Source organism: Ranitomeya imitator, chromosome 10, assembly GCF_032444005.1.
Source record: "Ranitomeya imitator isolate aRanImi1 chromosome 10, aRanImi1.pri, whole genome shotgun sequence".
Taxonomy (NCBI): domain Eukaryota; kingdom Metazoa; phylum Chordata; class Amphibia; order Anura; family Dendrobatidae; genus Ranitomeya; species Ranitomeya imitator.
Window position 1 is genome coordinate 77,034,352 of NC_091291.1, and position 15,517 is coordinate 77,049,868.

General features: G+C 43.3%; 2 protein-coding genes across 2 annotated transcripts; both read left to right on the forward strand.

Moving 5' to 3' along the window:
• The first annotated feature begins 353 nt into the window (after positions 1–353).
• Positions 354–15,308, forward strand: LOC138651786 (zinc finger protein 605-like). Its single transcript, XM_069742290.1, has 6 exons — positions 354–499; positions 629–808; positions 892–1,015; positions 1,106–1,203; positions 1,393–1,483; positions 7,652–15,308. The coding sequence occupies exons 1-6, from the start codon at positions 422–424 to the stop codon at positions 9,586–9,588; spliced, it is 2,508 nt and encodes an 835-aa protein (XP_069598391.1). The 5' UTR covers positions 354–421; the 3' UTR covers positions 9,589–15,308.
• LOC138651802 (oocyte zinc finger protein XlCOF2-like) lies at positions 9,647–9,895 on the forward strand. Its single transcript, XM_069742309.1, has one exon. The coding sequence runs from the start codon at positions 9,647–9,649 to the stop codon at positions 9,893–9,895; it is 249 nt and encodes an 82-aa protein (XP_069598410.1).
• Positions 15,309–15,517: the final 209 nt, after the last annotated feature.

Consider the following 15,517-nt stretch of genomic DNA (forward strand, 5'->3'; position numbering starts at 1 on the left):
AAAGGATTTTACGGTGAGTAACACAAAAATCCCTGTATTTCTCCTGTCACGTGCAATGAATATCTCCTGCAGTATTGCTAATGCTGATTCCAGTGTCGGTAAATGAGATGATAATTAGCGTTATGGAAGATGAGTCTATGAGAAACGTATTCAGCTGCCGACTCCGAGGAAGAAACTGCTTGTTGTTTGTGGCCTAAAATATATAGGTTTTATTAGTAAATGTAAAGAAGATAAGACAATACTGTAAAATAATAAATCTACTCATATGTTCCCTTTTAGTAACTCCAGTAATTGTATTATTACACAAGATATTTATGATGTTATATGGGCTCATCTTCTTCTCATTCAGGTCTGTACAATATCGGATCCTCTCGTTGAAGATCTTCTATATAAGAGAATTTTCCTGATTTACCCATCAAGGATGGATATGGACAGAGACAAGATGGCAGAGAGGATATTATACCTCACTCTAGAGATCCTCTTCCGGCTTACTGGAGAGGTGAGAGATTCTGATGACGTCACATTACATCATTCTTATCTTTGGGAATAGTAGTTGGACAGAAATGGAGAGGTGAGGACTCTGGAAATGTCTGTAGTGAGATTTATTAATGTGTCTCTTCATTATCAGGATTACACAGTAGTGCAGAAGACCTCTAGTGAGCTCTGTCAGGACCCTGTGTCTGAAGGATGGGAAAGACCCCTGAGCCCAATCACTGGGCCTTCAACTCACCCCCTGATACATGAGGACATCAATGACCAGAAGATCCTAGAACTCGCCTACAAGATGATTGAGCTGCTGACTGGAGAGGTGACACTGCTGGGAATGCTGGGACATTATATAGTAACACTATGAAGGGATCGGGGGGATGATGGTATCATTTTATGTGTTAGGTTCCTATAAGGTGTCAGGATGTCGCCATCTATTTCTCCATGGAAGAGTGGGAGTATTTAGAAGGACAGAAAGATCTGTACAAGGACATCATGATGGAGGTTCCCCAGCCCTTCACATCACCAGGTAATAGACAGAACTAAATACTAAATACACATGACCTGTAATTACGTGTGTGTAAAAAATGAATTTGCTCCTTGTATGTTTTTCCTCCAGTTTTATCCAGTAAGAGGACAACACCAGAGAGATGTCCCCATCCTCTTCTTCCACAGGACTGTAAACAAGAAGATCTCAATGTTCCTCAGGATGATCAGGTAGATAGAGAGAAAGTGTCATGAGATGATATGTAGGCGGCTTTAAACGTCTTGTGCTCAGTCTTGTCTTATCCACCAGTATTATATGTTTTATACTTGTGTAATGAGAACAGTGGAGATGGCAGGATTAGAGCTGATCATAGATGCGACTTCTCCATCTGTCTGTGACTTTTACAACATTTCTTTCAGAGTGAAGATCTGACCCATATTAATACTACAGAGACATATGTGAGGGGTGATGAGCGGTGTAAAGAGGAGATTCCTACATATGACTACCCAGGTGAGTAGTAATCACTAAATGTGGAGAAGTCACAGTTTCTTTTCAGTCACCGGCTGTGGCTGCTTTATCGGTGGTGTAGTCCGACCGTATCATTAGTGTGATCACCATTTTACGTCTAGACCACAACTATCTCCTCCACCCAAAACTGTACAAATGACTGGGCATTGAAAGCCCTTGTCTATAGAACTTACAACCTGAAGGATACACCTGCCCCCTGGGATTAGGAAACACTGACCGGTACCTGCCCACATCTGTAAACTACAAAGCCAAATGACAGCGTGTATAGAATGTGCAGACAAGTTAGAAAATTACTTGAAGAAAAATATTATGATTGGTCGCTTAGAGAAAGCGGAGGGTAAAGATGTTGCCTTTGTTGCAGCAATGCCAGAGTTTCTGTGTGGTCCTTTTCCAATTTCCTGGCAGACATGCCACCATACTCACCACCATGGCCACTCTGTGGTGTCTCTGTTCCCTGATGCCTCCTGCTTTTCTGGGCCTGTGGCATGGGTAGTGTGCGCTTCCCAATATTTTAATGGGCAGCATGCGCATTTTGCAGATAGCTGGAAGGCATCCGGTATTTAATACACTCTCCCCAGTAGGGAGGTTCCTGAGGACCTCCTGTAGTTTACCTACTTAGTGTTTGTGCAACTAGTATGTTGCCAGGTCCATCTCCTTGAGTCCCATATGGTCTGAACCTGTTCCTGAAACCTCTATTGCTGAATTTGCAGCACTGTCTGTCCTGGCTAGTTTTCCAGAATCAGAACTGTCTGAACAAGGATTCGTGTTTGTCCTGTCTGGTGATCCAGAATCAGTACAGTTTGTACCAGCTCTGATTTCTAGTTTACCAGTATCCGAATCCTGTCCTGCCAGAAACTGCGCATCCATGTCCATTACTGAGATCCTGACACTTGGGGTCAACTACTGAAGTATCATGGACTGCCCAAGATTGATTCCTTGTGGCTACCTGCAGCGCAAGCCTAACTCCACCATTAGGAGCTTTAGCGGAAATAAGGTATCCGCTTAGCCATGCTCCTCCTGGGTAAGCCCGGCTCATTACACAGTGGGTCCACAATACATGTGTGTAACAGTTTCTTCAGGACATGGACCCTTCTAATCCAATGCCTCTTCTTACTCTGAGTTAAACAAAGAGATGTTCGCCAGCAAGATCAGCAGGAAAAGATTCTGTCCTCTCTGCAAACAATGAATACCCGTTTGGAAACCCTGACGTTGGCTTCTTCATCCACTCCATCTCAAAGTGCAGCATCTATGGCCGTGACTTATGCACCTGGAGCTAATTCTCGTCTGTCTGCTCCACCATGTTATGACAGGGATACTAAGCAGTGCCGTGGATTCCAGAACCAGTGAACGCTGCACTATGAACTATTTCCCATCAGTTTCCCTCTGATCGTGCTAACGTGGGATTCCTAATGTTCCACCTAGCAGGGGAGGCCTTAGTGTGGCTCTACCTCTTGTGAAAGAGATGGGACCCTGTAACATCAGATCTGCAGGCCTTCCTGGTGGCCATGCATAAGGTCTTCAATGAGTCGGGTTGTGTATCTTCTGCAACTTCCATTCTCAGACTGAGTCAGGGAGTTCTGTCTATATGCCACTATGCTGTCTCGTTCCGCTCCAGTCTTACTAGCTTACTTGGAACGATGAAGCTTTGGTAGCCGCCTTCTGGGAGAGTTTGTCCAGAAGGATTAAAGACAAATTGGCTGGTTGAGACATTCCTGCTACTCTAGATCAGTGCTCCCCAACTCCAGTCCTCAAGGCCCACCAACAGATCATGTTTTCAGGATTTCCTTTGTATTGCACAGGTGATGCAATTATCACCTGGGCAAGACTAAGGAGATCCTCAAAACACGACCTGTTGGTGGGCCTTGAGGACTGGAGTTGGGGACCCCTGCTCTAGATGACCTGATTTCCATGGCAATCCGGATCGACCTCAGGCTCCAGTAATGGACCAGAGATGTGATGCGTGAGAGGAAACCATTACGTCTGGCTCTGTCCTTTCAGAGTCTGATAGTTCCCCAGCCTTTTAAAACAGCTATCTTCTATGAACCTATGTAGATTGGTAGTGTTAGGTTGGCAGAGATGCAGCCGGTACACCATCGTGCCAGTGGATTGTGATACTTCTGCGATAGCGCTGAACATTTCATTAGTTTTTGTCCTGGGAAGTCTGAAAAACTCCAAAGACTAGAACCTGTAGGAGAGGCTACCCTATGTGAGAGTAATACCTCTCCACCGTTAACTCTGTATCTATATCATTTGGAGGCTTCCAGTTCATTGACACATCCTACCTCAACTCTATTTCGGTGGGAAATTTCCAAAGCTTTTCAAGTAGTTACTGAGCAAGTGTAACTCCGGATAGGAATGTTGCTTAGTGAGAAGATTGCTTTTCTATGTGCTCTCTGGTCTATTTCATCCACTTCTCTTGGGTTTTCCATAGCTATGAACTGTTCCTGAAACCAATGTTGTTCGAACCAGAACACCTTCCTAAAACCAGTGTTGTCTGAACCGGAACCTGTTCCTGAAACCTGTGTTGTCTGAACTAGCACTAGTGTCCGTCCTGGCTTATGTTCCAGAATCTGCACTGTCTGAACCAGGATCAGAGTCCGTCCTGTCTGATGATCCAGAATCCGTACCAGCCTTGATACCTGCTCTACCTGTATCTGAATCCTGTCCTGCCACTGACTGAGTCCGTGACTGCGATCCTGACCTTTTGGGGTCAGATACTGCAGTATTGGGGACTGCCCAGGAGTGGTACCTGGCCGCAACTTGCAGTGCGAGTTTAACTCCACCATCAGGAGCTCTAGCGAAAACCAGGCAACCACTGAGCAACGCCACTCTTGGGTAAGCTCGGCTCGTGGCACAGTGGGTCCATAATCCACATGTGTGACAGACTTCCTAGAACCATGAGATCTTATTGAATGAATCTCCTTTCTCCCCCTTCTGTGCTGCTGAATGTGCTCATATGGTCCCTACAAGACCAGGTCCAGTCTTTCTAACCAAACTTTGTTTTAATGATCGACAACATTAAATGTACAGTGTGAATTTCTGTACAGTAACAACAGAGTTTCTCTTTATCTTGACTTTTCAATTTCTTTTTAAATTCATTTCCTTCAAGAATGATTGCGATAAACTACTTAAAACATCACACCTGTGCCATGATATATCTCTAAGTTATACGTGGCTGATGGCTGTAATATACATTTCTTCATGTCTGCAGGAGATGTGTTGGCATGGCTCGAGCCCTGGTTTCATGGATTCACTCTGTCATAAATTACATAATGTTTTTGATACTAAGTATTCAGATTACTACACAATCTCTCCTGAAATGGGGGGCACTAATACTTTCTCTACTCTTCTGGTCAGGAGTGATAATAGATTGCAACTCCGATTTAGTATTGGAGTGGGACAGTCCTGACTCGCTTATGTGAGTCTGTAACTTCCTGGTAGCTTTTTTAAAAAGTCTCCATTGCCTCTTCCAAATGCTCGAGATCTAAATTGAAGACACATCAGCTCTTAAAGGGAACCTGTCACCCCGTTTTTTTAGTACGAGATAAAAATACTATTAAATAGGGCCTGAGCTGTGCGTTACTATAGTGTATATTGTGTACCCTGATTCCCCACCTATGCTGCCGAAATAACTTACCAAAGTCGCCGTTTTCGCCTGTCAATCAGGCTGGTCAGGTCAGATGGGCGTGGCGACATCGCTGTTTCTTCCCCCAGATCTTGCATATATTTCCGTTGGTGGCGTAGTGGTTTGTGCATGCACATCTTCTGAATCCTCTGGGCAGGAGAAGAAAAAATGCGCGATCGGCGCTCTTTCCCTGGTGATCTGTGGGGGCGGCCATCTTCCTGAGGCCGCGCGTGCACATATGGAGTCCTCTGCTGCCCGGGGCTTCAGGAAAATGGCCGTGGGATGCCGCGCGTGCGCAGATGGAGATCGCGGCGGCCATTTTCCTGATGCCGAGTTCGCACCTCGGCTTCAGGAAAATGGCCGCCGCGATCTCCATCTGCGCACATGCGCGGCATCCCGCGGCCATTTTCCTGAAGCCCCGGGAAGCCGAGAAGTACGATCTGCGCACGCGCGGCCTCACAAAGATGGCTGCGCCCACCGATAAACCGCGGAATAGCACAGATCGCGCTCTTTCCCTTCACCTGCGCACTGGATTCGCCTGTTGGGCATGCGCACACCACTACGCCATCAATGGAGATCTGGGGGATAAACAGCGCTGTCACCACGCCCATATGACCAGACCAGCGTGAGTGACAGCCCAAAACGGCGACTTTACAAAGGTATTTCGGCAGCATAGGTGGGGAATAAAGGCTCCAAAAATACACTAATTTAAAGCACAGCTCTGCCCCTATTTAGCGCTATTTTTATCTCATCTTGACAAAAAGGGGTGACAGGTTCCCTTTAAATATTCTCAGACATTCAAAAGAACTTTTTATATCTCTTCAAGAAACTCATCTGACAGAAAATATTGTCCATTACGATAGTTTAGACTGCGAAGAGCCACCGAGCCCCATACTCTAATTACCCCAGAGAGGTTTCACCAATAGTTATTCATTTTTTTACTGAAAAAGATTGTTGAGTTTGATCATTTCAGTAGATGTGTTATTGCCTATAGTCACAGTTTTTGACTACTGTAGTTAATTCCCAAAATACTCTGATTTAACCACTTCCCACAGACCGTCTTGTGTTCCTAATGCGGCCCCATTTTTTTCACATCTGACGTGTCACTTTATGTGGTGATAACTTTCGAATTCTTCACAAAAGATAATAAGAAACTGATGGACCTTACAAATTATTTTCCAACTTCTCTTTAATCCATCAATACCCCATATACAGTTGTACACTAGTGTCTGGGCACATGGCAGGGTTAAGAAGGGAAGGAGCGCGATTTAACTATTTCAATGCAGATCTTGCTGGAATAGTTTGGTCACAGCAACCCTAATGTTAGTGGCTGGACAGCGCCTGCGCTGCACAGAACTACAGGTTCTGACGTCTCCTACATTACCAGCGCTGCCTGCAGAATGAATAAGGCAATGCCTCGTGACAGAAGCAGACGTCACAGGAGCAGTTCCCAGACGGAATGTAGATAAAAGGAGGAGAAAAAAGTGCAATAGAGTTTTATGCAAGGGACAAAAAGATGTTAAATAAGGTTATGCTATCCTGATTTAGTTGTGTATACACATTTCCATGGCTTATAAATCCAGCTGCTGCACGTCCAATGTGTCATCAGACTGAGAAATCACAGATAAGGAGAATTTGTGAATAATCTGCTGGTATCACATATAATAGATACAAGTACAGACAGAAAGTATTTGCAGTTTTTCCTTTATTCAGTCAACGTGTTTCGAAGTGCTACAGACTTCATCATCAGTATAAGAAAACCATAGTTTACCTTACAGTGCAGCTTTATTTATAGTGATCCCAAAGGGAATATGACATCCCATTTGTTGAAGCCCTAATATATCAAAATAGCAGAAAACCAGAGCAGTAGAAATCCCCATAAAGTGACTCCATCTTAGAAAGTATAACCCTCGGTGAATTAATGTATAAATGCAATGAATGTTTTGACTCCACGGACACTTTCCAGAATTTAGTATGCAGTGGATGCTGGAAAGTGAAAAATTGTAAATATATGATTATATTACTCAAAACATAGTGCCCAGATTCACACACCGTAAATTAAGTGGGTTCTTCTCACTATATCAATACCAAATTCATGGATGCTAAATGTGGTTTGGGCGCACTGCAAGTCTCAGAAGAGGGGGAGATTTGACTTTGGGAGAGCGGATATTGCTGGACTGGTTTATGGAAACGTCTGTTTTTCTGTTGACGGATGAGGGACCTGAGTGGGGGCTTGTTTTTTGTGAGATGAGTAGATGTTTTTATTGGTATTATTTTGGCCAACATAACATTGGTGGCCCTTTAATCCATATTTGTGAGGCAGAATGAACAAACAGTTGAATACCACGCTCTACTGGTTCATCCTATGAGGTTTTCTGTTAGACTGAACTGTCATTGACTTGGTGAATAATTCAATATTTTTACATAAATTGCCTTTTTTCTGGACAGTTTGAGTAGAAGTGTTCAAAAATGTAAATTTCAAGGATATTTTATTCAAAAATAATAATTGCTTTTATTATTAGCAGATGACTGTACCAGGAGATCAGACGGACAGCTGACATCTTCAATTTTTAAATCAGATAATCTAAAGATCCCACAGGATACAATTGAAGTGAATGACATTACTTCATATATACCATCATCTCTTCACTGCAAAGATCTGTCATCTGATCCATTGAAACAGGTCCTGTCTTCTGATTCATTACTGACTATTAAGGAAAATCAAAGTCTCAAAATAATCATTAAAAAAACAATTGCTCCTAACGCAAAGAAGCCATTTTCACGTTCAGAATGTGGAAATAGTTTTCCACTTGAAAAGTCTTTTTTTAAAGATAAAAAAATTCACACATCAGGGAATACATTTTTTTGTTCCAGGTGTGAGAGATGTTTTAACCAGAAATCAAATCTTGTTACACATCAAAGAACCCACAAAGGTGAGAAGCTTTTTTCATGTTCAGAGTGTGGGAAATGTTTTAAATGGAAAACAAATCTTGATAGCCATCAGAGAACTCACACAGGGGAAACGCCTTTTTCATGTTCAGAATGTGGAAAGTGTTTTACAGAGAAATCAAGTTTAATCAGACATCAAAGAACTCACACAGGGGAGCAGCATTTTTCGTGTTCAGAATGTGGGAAGCGTTTTAACCAGAAATCAGAAGTTGTTATACATCAAAGAACTCACACAGGGGAGAAGCCTTTTTCATGTTCAGAATGTGGGAAGTGTTTTACAGTGATATCAAGTTTAATCAGACATCAAAGAACTCACACAGGGGAGCAACATTTTTCGTGTTCAGAATGTGGGAAGTGTTTTAACCAGAAATCAGAAGTTGTTATACATCAAAGAACTCACACAGGTGAGAAGCCATTTTCATGTTCAGAATGTGGAAAATGTTTTGTGAAAAAATTATCCCTTCTCAGTCACCAGAGAACCCACACAGGTGAGAAGCTTTTTTCATGTTCAGAATGTGGGAAATGTTTTAAATGGAAAACAAATCTTGATAGCCACCGGAGCATCCACAGAGGGGAGAAGCCTTTTTCATGTTCAGAATGTGGGAAATGTTTTAACAGGAAAGCGCATCTTGATGGCCATCAAAGAACTCACACAGGGGAGAAACCTTTTTCATGTTCAGAATGTGGGAAAAGTTTTAATCAGAAATCAGATGTTGTTGTACACCAAAGAACCCACACAGGGGAGAAGCCTTTTTCATGTTCAGAATGTGGGAAATGTTTTAAATGGAAAACAAATCTTGATAGCCATCAGAGAACCCACAGAGGGGAGAAGCCTTTTTCATGTTCAGAATGTGGGAAATGTTTTACAGAGAGATCAAATCTAATCAAACATCAGAGAACCCACAGAGGTGAGAAGCCTTTTTCATGTTCAGAATGTGGGAAATGTTTTACAGAGAAATCAAGTCTTATCAAACATCAGGGAACCCACACAGGGGAGAAGCATTTTTCATGTTCAGAATGTGGGAAATATTTTAACCAGAAATGGATTCTTATTAGGCATCAAAGCACTCACACAGGGGAGAAGCTTTTTTCATGCTCAGAATGTGGAAAATCTTTTAACCGGAAAGCTCATCTTGATAGCCATCAGAGAACACACAGAGGGGAGAAGCCTTTTTCATGTTCAGAATGTGGAAAATGTTTTACAGAGAAATCAAATCTAGTCAAACATCAGAGAACCCACAGAGGGGAGAAGCCTTTTTCATGTTCAGAATGTGTGAAATGTTTTACAGAGAAAAGAAGTCTAATCAAACATCTGAGAACTCACACAGGGGAGAAGCCATTTTCATGTTCAGAATGTGGGAAATGTTTTACAGAGAAATCAAGTCTTATCAAACATCAAAGAACCCACACAGGGGAGAAGACTCTTTCATGTTCAGAATGTGGGAAATGTTTTATACAAAAATCAAATCTTATTGCACATCAGAAAACTCATATTGAACAGAAATTTGTTTAGAGAGTGGGAGCTTTTTTCACTCAAAATCACATCTTGTTAGACTCCAGAGCAGTCACACATGGGAGAATCCTTTTCATGTTCAGAATGTGGGAAATGTTTTACATGGAAATCAACTGTTCATAAACATCAGAGAATTCACACAGTGGAGATGCCTTTTTCATGTTCCGAATGCGTGAAATGTTTTAACCAGAAAGCGAATCTTGATAGCCACCGGAGAATCCACACAGGGGAGAACACCGCCCAACTGGTCTCTGTAAAGGCTAGAAAGTCCCTAGCTGTACAACTAAAAACACCACCTCTGACCTAACTCCCTAATAGGTCGTTGAGGATATTCTCATACCCCCTGAGTAACCTGAGGGAAGGCCACAACACACTGTCAACAAAGATAAACGAAAATGTGAAGTAAGATCTGAAAACCCTGGTTGAGAAATTAAAACACTTTCTTATAGGGCAAAAGAAGGCAAGCTAAGGAGAACCAAAAATAAAAGGAACAAGTATACGCTCCCAGAAGCCTTACAGTGATAGAAGGAAAAGGTGCTGGGAGGGAAATCAAACAGACTCAGTGCAAGAATACAACTGGATTTTTCCAAACAAGGTAAACCACTTTGCTGAAGGGCTGGAATTCCTGAATACACATTCACCAAGATGTATAGCCAGCAAGGAAGTGCAGTGAAGGGAAAGGTGAACATATAAAATCCCACCCAAAATGTGATAGAACAAATCAAAATGGGAAAATGAGAAACAGTTGGAGAGGAGCAAAACAAGAAAGGAAAACAAAGACAATATGTTTATATCATCGTTTGGACAGGGAAGAAAAGGCAATAGCTGAGCAGACAGAAGAACTGATCACGCAGCAATATGTCACTTGATTGAGTCTCCAAGCCAAAGTATGACAGTACCCCCACTTCTACGAGGATCCACCGGACTCTCAGAAACCCCTGACATTGCTGATAGAACTTTCGCATGAGGCAATTCATAGTTGCATAGGTTAAAAAAAGACGTTGCTTCATCAAGTTTAACCTTTCTTCACCAAATATACATTTTTTGCCACTGCATTATCTATAACCTGCATGTACTGAGGAAATCAGCCCTTTTTTAAAGCTGTTCTAGTATTTGCCATTGCTACCTCTTGTGATGGAGCATTCAAATTTCTTGGGGAAAATGGGGGTGCACCTTATAATTTGAATATACCTTACTGGCCGCGGTGGAGCAGGGGTCCCAGGATCGCTGCTGGAGCAGGCAACAGTAGGGCGCTGCCGCATCCTGGGATGAGGGGGTGTTTGGAGGTGCGACACTGTGTGTGCTCGTTTGTGTGGGGGGCCCCACCATCGTTTTGTGAAAGCCTGGGACCCCCACACTTCCATGGTTTACATTGCAGTGGACTCTGGGAAAATGGCTGCCAGGACAGCACATGCACAGATGAAGATCTCGGCACCAAGATCTCGGGAGATGAGATTTCAGCGCCAAGATATTCATCTGCACATATGCTGCCCCAGCAGCCATTTTCCAGGAGTCCACCGCAAAGTAAACTATAGAGGTACGGGGGCTCCGGGCTTTCACAAAATGTCAGCTGAGGGAGCCCACCGCATCACTGAACACCAGCAGAGTCACATATTCGAACACCCCTTTCTCCCAGTCTGGGGTCCGCAGCATCGCCCCACTCCGACCTCTGCCAGCAGAGACCCTGGGACCCGCTTTACCGCAGTCACCACCCCCGGTAAGCTATGAGACGCATGGAATGTAAGAAGCACCACCATTTTATTCAAACAAAAAAAATTTCCCTATTTTTCTCCTCAAAATTTGGGGTGCGTCTTATGATCCGGTGCGTCTTATAAACCTCAAAATACGGTAAATAAGATCTCTTGTGATACGTCTTTTTTCTAACCTAAACATACACAACTTTTTTTCAACTTCTCATCATTAGGTAGGCCTTCCATTCTTTGTAATTCTCTAGTTCCCCACCATTGGACTAGTTCTATGTAATGATTCCACCCCTCAGTGCGTCTTAGGACACTGATTGACAGCTCAGTCATCCAGTGTTATGCAAGAGCATGCTGAGCTGTCTCTGTTTTGTTTGACAGCTTGGCCATCCAATCTGAGACTGGGTGGTGCTGAACTCTCGTCAGGTGCTCTCTGTTTCCTTGATTACTCAGCTACTTGACTGGGTTGGCAGTCCCAGTTAGCTGCCAGTCGTAGCTTCATATCTGTGTGGTTTGTTTTCTCTATGCCTAGGGGTTGGCTTGGTGATCTATTGTTGCCGTATCTTGACCTCGTTTTGATCATCTGTTTGGCTAACTCTCCTGATCTGAAACACTATCCTCCCAGTATTTTCACATCAGACCCTTACCCGACTTCACCTTTGTCTCTACCGTTTATTTATGATGTACCCTCCTGGCTATTGACCTCTACCTCATTGTGTATCCCGACTCACAGCTAGTCCGTGAGAAGTGACTCAGTGTCACTCTAGCTTCTGAATATCCTTTTAAGGCCGGAATCACACTACCATATAATACGGACGAGTGCTATGTGATAAAAAAATCGCATAGTACTCGGACCAGTATTCCTCTATGGGGCACCTCTCATCACCGTTTTTTTCCTCGGCTGTTTTAAACGTGCAAGTGAAATCGCAGCATGCTGCGATTGTTACCGTCACTCAGCCGAGTCTCGGCTCGCTCGCACCCATATAAGCCCATGGGGGTGCGAGTGAGACAACGCACATGACTCGGATATCATCCGAGTGATGTGCGTTATACGCTGACCCCAGCAATGGAGGAGATAGAAAAATTCATTTCTCCGCCTCCTCCGCAGCTGTGCTCCGTTCCTTTCTGTGCGAGAGGCTCGGAGCAGAGACGCATGACACTCGGCTCCTGCTCGCATCGGATGCAATACGCTAGTGTGACTCCAGCCTAAAAATGTGGATTCCAACATTGGATCCCATGATGTGGCCATACCAGTGATTAATAGAGAGGTAACAATACAGGGATCACATCTCTCTTTTTATGCACCCTAAAGTCTTATTTCCTTTTGCAGCTGCTGCTTGACATTGAGTACTGCTCCTCTGTTTACTTGTATCAGAATACACAAGTCCTTCTCCTATTCTGTAGTCCTCAATATGCTTCCATTTAATGTATATGCAGCAATAGGACTACTCTGATCTAGGTACATTACTTGGCATTTATCGACATTAAATCTCATTTGCCAAGTGTTTTCCCATCATTCAGAGATCTTACAAAGATCATCTTGTAATGTCCAGTTCAGTTTGGTGTTGTCAACAAAGACTTTTCACACTGAGGAAGCTACATTGCTGTGGTGTAACGTGTGGATCACCTTGCCACTTCATATTGAGGGTTGCATTCCTGGTGGTTCTTATGAATAATTTATATTTAAAAAAAGTTGCACTCGGGCTAAACATGTCAATGTGAAATATACACTGCTCAAAAAAAAAAAAAAGGGAACAGTTAAACAACAGAATATAACTCCAAGTAAATCAAACTTCTGTGAAATCAAACTGTCCACTTAGGAAGCAACACTGACAATCAATTTCACATGCTGTTGTGCAAATGGAATAGACAACAGATGGAGATTATTGGCAATTATCAAGACACACTCAATAAAGGCGTGGTTGTGCAGGTGGGGACCACAGACCACTTCTCAGGACCAATGCTTTCTGGCTGAGGTTTTGGTCACTTTGAATGTTGGTTGTGCTTTCACACTCAGGGTAGCATGAGACAGACTCTACAACCCACACAAGTGGCTCAGGTAGTGCAGCTCATCGAGGATGGCACATCAATACAAGCTGTGGCAAGAAGGTTTGGTGTGTCTGTCAGCGTAGTGTCCAGAGGCTGGAGGCGCTACCAGGAGACAGGCCAGTACACCAGGAGACGTGGAGGGGGCCGTAGGAGGGCAACAACCCAGCAGCAGGACTGCTACCTCAGCCTTTGTGCAAGGAGGAACAGGAGGAGCACTGCCAGAGCCCTGCAATATGACCTCCAGCAGGCCATAAATGTGCATGTGTCTGCATAAACGGTTAGAAACGGTTAGATGGTCTGAGTGCCCGACGTCCACAGATGGGAGTTGTGCACACAGCCCAACACCGTGCATTACGCTTAGCATTTGCCACAGAACACCAGGATTGGCAAATTGGCCACTGAGCACGTGACACACATGACAGAGTCTGGAGACGCTGTGGAGAGCGATCTGCCTGCAACATCCTTCAGCATGAACGGTTTGGCAGTGGGTCAGTAATGGTGTGGGGTGGCATTTCTTTGGAGGGCCGCACAGCCGTCCATGTCCTCGCCAGAGGTAGCCTGACTGCCATTAGGTACCGAGATGAGATCCTCAGGCCCCTTGTGAGACCATATTCTGGTACAGTTTGCCCTGGGTTCCTCCTAATGCAGGTCAATGCCAGACCTCATGTGGCTGGAGTGTGTCAGAAGTTCCTGCAAGATGAAGGCATTGAAGCTATGGACTGGCCCGCCCGTTCCCCAGACATGAATCCGATTGAACACAAATGGAACATCATTTCTCCCACCATCCACCAATGTAACGTTGCACCACAGACTGTCCAAGAGTTGGCGGATGCTTTAGTCCAGGTCTGGGAGGAGATCCCTCAGGAAACCATCCGCCGCCTTATCAGAAGCATGCCCAGGCGTAGTAGGGAGGTCATAAAGGCACATGGAGGCCACACACAATACTGAACATCATTTTGACTTCTTTTACGGACATTACATTCCACTTTAATTTTGTGTGTGATTCCAAATCCAAGCCTCCATTGGTTAATAAATTTGATTTCCATTGATTATTTTTGTGTGATTTTGTTGTGAGCACATTCAACTTTGTACAGAACAAAGAATTCATTGAGAATATTTCATTCATTCAGATCTAGGATGTGTTATTTGAGTGTTTCCTTTATTTTTTGAGCAGTGTATGAAATATGAATAGCAATACTGCTGAATACAAGGAAGAAATGAGACGCTTAGCACATAATTTGGCCGATTCATGCAAGCCCATCAACCAACATCAAGGTGGTCTCAAAATTGATGGGTCCCTACATATCTAATGTGAATACCTCTCTCAGGCTGAAGTCTGAATTCCTGGGTGAATGCCTCTCTCACCAAAGTCTGCATTTAGAGTAGGTAGGATCCTGTTGTAATTAAAACCACAACATATTGAATGGCGGAGTTCTCGGTCAGAGCGCTAACATAGAAATAACAAAACACTGACTGGCACATCCAAAACTAGTGTGAATAGGTGCATACTAGGACAGCCACCTCCATATAAAATATACAAAAAAAGTTACACTCTATTGTGCTAAAGATCTCAATGTGAAATATATATGTCTGCTCCTAGTATGCACCTATTCACACTAGCTTGGATGCGCCAGTCAGTTTTTTGTTATTAATTTGTATTTAACACTTTGATAAGGGATTTATATCTTACCCTCCCTCTATGTTCCACTTGGTTCATATTATCATTACAGGCACCTCAGTATATTTTACACTTAACTCACACTGCACTATTACTTATCTAGGCCTTTGGTTACATTTTTGCATGCACTTTTGCTATTCTGGGAGTCAATCTTTTAACTTGTTTATTATGACTGGATTGTGCTTTGTTCTAAAAGATATTCCCCTACCTTCTTGTCTGTTTTTAGTTGTTTTTATACTCATTCCTGTGTATGTTTTGGTATCAATAAAGTATCTTTTACATTTTTGTTTGGACATCCCAGCTTTTATTGTTTTACTTTGAATTATTGATGCCTGATTTATACTGATCATATATGATTATACATATGATTATAATGATACTTTAACCCCTTCAACCCCCAAGGTGGTTTGCACGTTAATGACCGGGCCAATTTTTATAATTCTGACCACTGACCCTTTATGAGGTTATAACTCTGGAACGCTTCAACGGATCCTGGTGATTC